Genomic DNA, 3,553 nt, shown 5'->3' with positions numbered 1-3,553 from the left:
CTGCAGACAGAAATAAAAACAAGACGGATGTACTTTTAAACCGTTAAAAATTAAAAAGATATCTGGGGACAAAAAGACAGCGAAAGACGAAATATTACCTTCATTTACGATACAATCAGTTTAAAACAAACAACAGCATAGCAACACCGATATAGCGTCTGAAGACAGCAAGGATTAAATTATAGTCATTGTCGCCTATGTGAAGAACCTGACCGCTGGAGTCGGGGTTTTTTTCAGCCCCAGATCTATTGCTGCCATATACAAAGGTTTAACTAAACTATTCATCAGGGCATCTCAATTAAACACACATAATGTGTTTTTGAAAACCACAGAAAGAGGATTAAAGCCTTAACTCCGCATCTGATCAGTACTTTTCCACTTTTAAATTTTCTTCCAATTTTGCTTATATTATGTGTACCTTCGCGGGTTCATAGGTTAACGCAAAAAGTCTTTTTCTCCATGAAGTGATTAGCTCACTGCAGTGGCTTAGTCACTTGTCGCAAAACCCGACCCCCCCCCCCCCCCCCCCCCCCACACCACAAGACCATGACTAGACAATTAATTATCTGAGCAGTTTTATTTTCACAACTTTCAGATAGGTTCGATAATATAATTTATTGATGACTTTAGGAAGTAGGCATTCCCACTGTTATAAACATAATATTGTGATAAAGAAGGCTGAGGACAAACATTATAATCATCAGAATTCCGGCATTAAGCCATCATTGCATTCCTGGTGTGTTAACTGAGTTAATTCAGTGGTTGTCACCCTCTTTCTCTCTGCCATTGTCTCCATCTCGAAGTGCTATCGTCTCCGTGCCATCAGCATGCACGACTAGCATCCGGCACTCTGTCTGCATCTCTTCGGACTGATTTCTCTTGAGGCGAGCACAGAAAACCATGGAGAATATTTCTCTGAACTTATCCCCGAAGACGAGATAAACCACAACGTTGTTGCAGAAGTTTAGGTAATACAGCAGCTCAAAGGACCTATGGAAAATGTGATCGTTAAAACCAGGCTGCTGGTTGAAAGCGTATGTCTCGATCATCATTTTGAGACGGATAGCGTGGGAGGGAGTGTGGAGTAGGAGAAATATCACCGAAATGGCGAACAGGAAGCGTGTCATTTTGGCCTGTGGCGTCGTTGTGCGGCGTATTCCCGGCGCCCTCTGCGTGCCGGCTCGTAGACGCTTCCGTCTCTTCAGAGAACGCAGGACGCTCTGGACAATGGCCAGTACCATGATGGAGATGATGAGAGACGGTAGGATGAGCGTGAACACTGTGTCCACGTAGGTCATGGCGATGACCAGGTTCTGGTAGTCTTTCAAAGCCATGCACATCGTGACGCTGCTCGTCTGGTTGTTGCCCCCGCTGGGGACCTTGGTGGTGATGACGCGGCTGGTCCACAGAGGGAAGGCGTTCACACCCCCGGCCACGGCAAACACCGCAGAGATGACCACTTTGGCGCGGGACGCCGTGCAGCACGTGACCACCTTGGTGGGGTGGGCGATGCGGATGTAGTTCTCGCACGTGATGATGGTGACGAACCAGACCGAGCTGAATCCACACGTGTAGGTGAGGAACACGGTCATCTGGCAGATGCCCTGGGGAAGAAGCACAATAAATATATTTTAATTGAGTACACAATTAAAAACATATCGGCATCATAGCGGCTGTTTGTGAGGAGGGTGATTATATAAGAAAGATCTGGCTGGATGGGGTGCGGTGTGAAAAAGGTCCTGGAACAACATAACATATCTATCGCAGACGCTACACACCTAGCACAGGACTGAAATTTGCACCTCCCCTCGACATCCTAAGGATACCAGCGGAAGGAGAAAGTTAAAGTGAAGTAAGATGAAGAACATCATAAACTTGAAAAAAAGGAGTCCGTAGAAAATCTACAAATCCGAACACTGTGTTAATTTTTGGCCACTATCTTCTATCGTGGATTGCGAGAAGTAACTCATTTGATCACCACGCCTCACATTTGGTGCAGGGAAGAAAAAAGGCAGACGTACAGAACTAGCAAACAAAAGGAAAAACAAATTAAGACATATCCATGGTGTCCTCTCACCTTTAGCTGGAGACTTAAAGCGACATGAGACCATTGTGAAAGAGGTGTTTGAAGGAAGGATGGTGGGCAGGGGAGCCAGGGGAAGACAAAGAGTAGCATGACCATCAATGATTTATTTATAGAGGCACCAGCCATCCATGTCCAGGTGCTGTTTTAGCCAGAGTAACATGAATGGACAATATGAATACATGGACTAGCCTGGATTATGGCAGAATGTGCAACGGCAGCTCACGACTGTGAAGGACATAGGGTCATTACATGTGAACATCTGAGTCAGATATGACACCTCCTGGTATCCAGGTGTATACAAAGGCTTGGGTCAAGGGTGCAAAGTCCATTTGGTCGCTTTAAAGCACACGCGAGCTATCCCGAAAAATGCTGTTTTGAGAAAATCGAAGCAAAAGTTTTTGCCCCTTGTTCAGTTTCTTTAAAAGACATGGAGAGTTTTCTCTATAACCAAACGAATATACACACCAATGAGATCAAATGTCTCCTATAGGTAGGGCAATGCCCTCTTTTGGTGTAGGTCAGTATTTCTGGAAACCAACGAAATCTGAGCTAGCCTGCTGGTCCTTAAAAGCGACCATTTAATTTGAGCTCTCAGTTCGGATTAACTTGACATTCTACGTATATCCGAGATCTCAACTCTCTATGGTGATACGTGCGAGTCACCGTGAGGTCATTCAAAAAACATGTTTTTAATAATATCTAAAGCACAGAGGTCTAAGCGAACTTTAACCAATAAAAAAAATCAGTAACAAGAAAACAACTACAAACAAACAAACAAAACTAGGGACGTGTGTACATCGTACATCTTATCGGGCAATAAGGATCAATAATTTGTTGCTGTTGTCGTGTCTAGTATTGCTCATGTTATTCATTCTTCTCGCTCGGTGATATTGTAACTATATTGTGAAATGGTATGGGTTTAACGCCCCTATCAACACTATTAGGTTATTTAAGAGATGGGGCCTCCTAGTGTAACCTCTGTCAACGAAAGGACCGAGCCAAGTGGGAAATTCGTGTAAAGTGCCTTTCCAAAAGACACAACGTCTTACCGAGCTGAGATTCGAACCCCCAAATCCCGTAATCTCACGATTACGAGTCCGGTTAACTAGATTGTCTACACACGTCAAAGATTAACAATTATTTACTCAAAAGTGGATCTTACTATTTACTTTGGTACGTCATTGTTTAGAGTAAATTTAAACTAATAGTTACGCTAATGATTATCAAATTTTCGTGTTTCTTTGCCGCTATTATTGTTGCCAGCTTACCTTTTTAACCCCCCCCCCTCCAAAAAAACCCAACCCAAACAAACTTCATCTGGACGTATTCGTAAAAGATAACAGAGCTGCCTTCTCACGGACAGTCTACGTTTCTGGTCTAATGTCTTTGTGATAGAAACAGAATAAATGTAAAAAAAGATCCAAGACAGAACTAATATTTAACCCCCCCCCCAAAAAAAAAAAAAAA

The 3,553-nt window shown here is 43.3% G+C and overlaps 1 protein-coding gene across 1 annotated transcript in view; it reads right to left on the bottom strand.

Moving 5' to 3' along the window:
* Positions 1-386: 386 nt before the first annotated feature.
* Positions 387-3,553, bottom strand: part of LOC101862028 (somatostatin receptor type 3-like) — a 100,915-nt gene continuing 97,748 nt past the window's right edge. Inside the window, exon 4 of the mRNA XM_005096050.3 lies at positions 387-1,604. Coding sequence (XP_005096107.1) covers positions 756-1,604 — 849 coding nt within the window. The 3' untranslated portion in view covers positions 387-755. The remainder of the gene's footprint in view (positions 1,605-3,553) is intronic.

The sequence above is a fragment of the Aplysia californica genome, unplaced genomic scaffold (genome assembly GCF_000002075.1).
Source record: "Aplysia californica isolate F4 #8 unplaced genomic scaffold, AplCal3.0 scaffold00120, whole genome shotgun sequence".
In the NCBI taxonomy this organism is placed as follows: Eukaryota; Metazoa; Mollusca; class Gastropoda; order Aplysiida; family Aplysiidae; genus Aplysia; species Aplysia californica.
The sequence above is the reverse complement of the archived record's forward strand: the minus strand, read 5'-3'. Positions and strand labels throughout refer to the sequence as shown.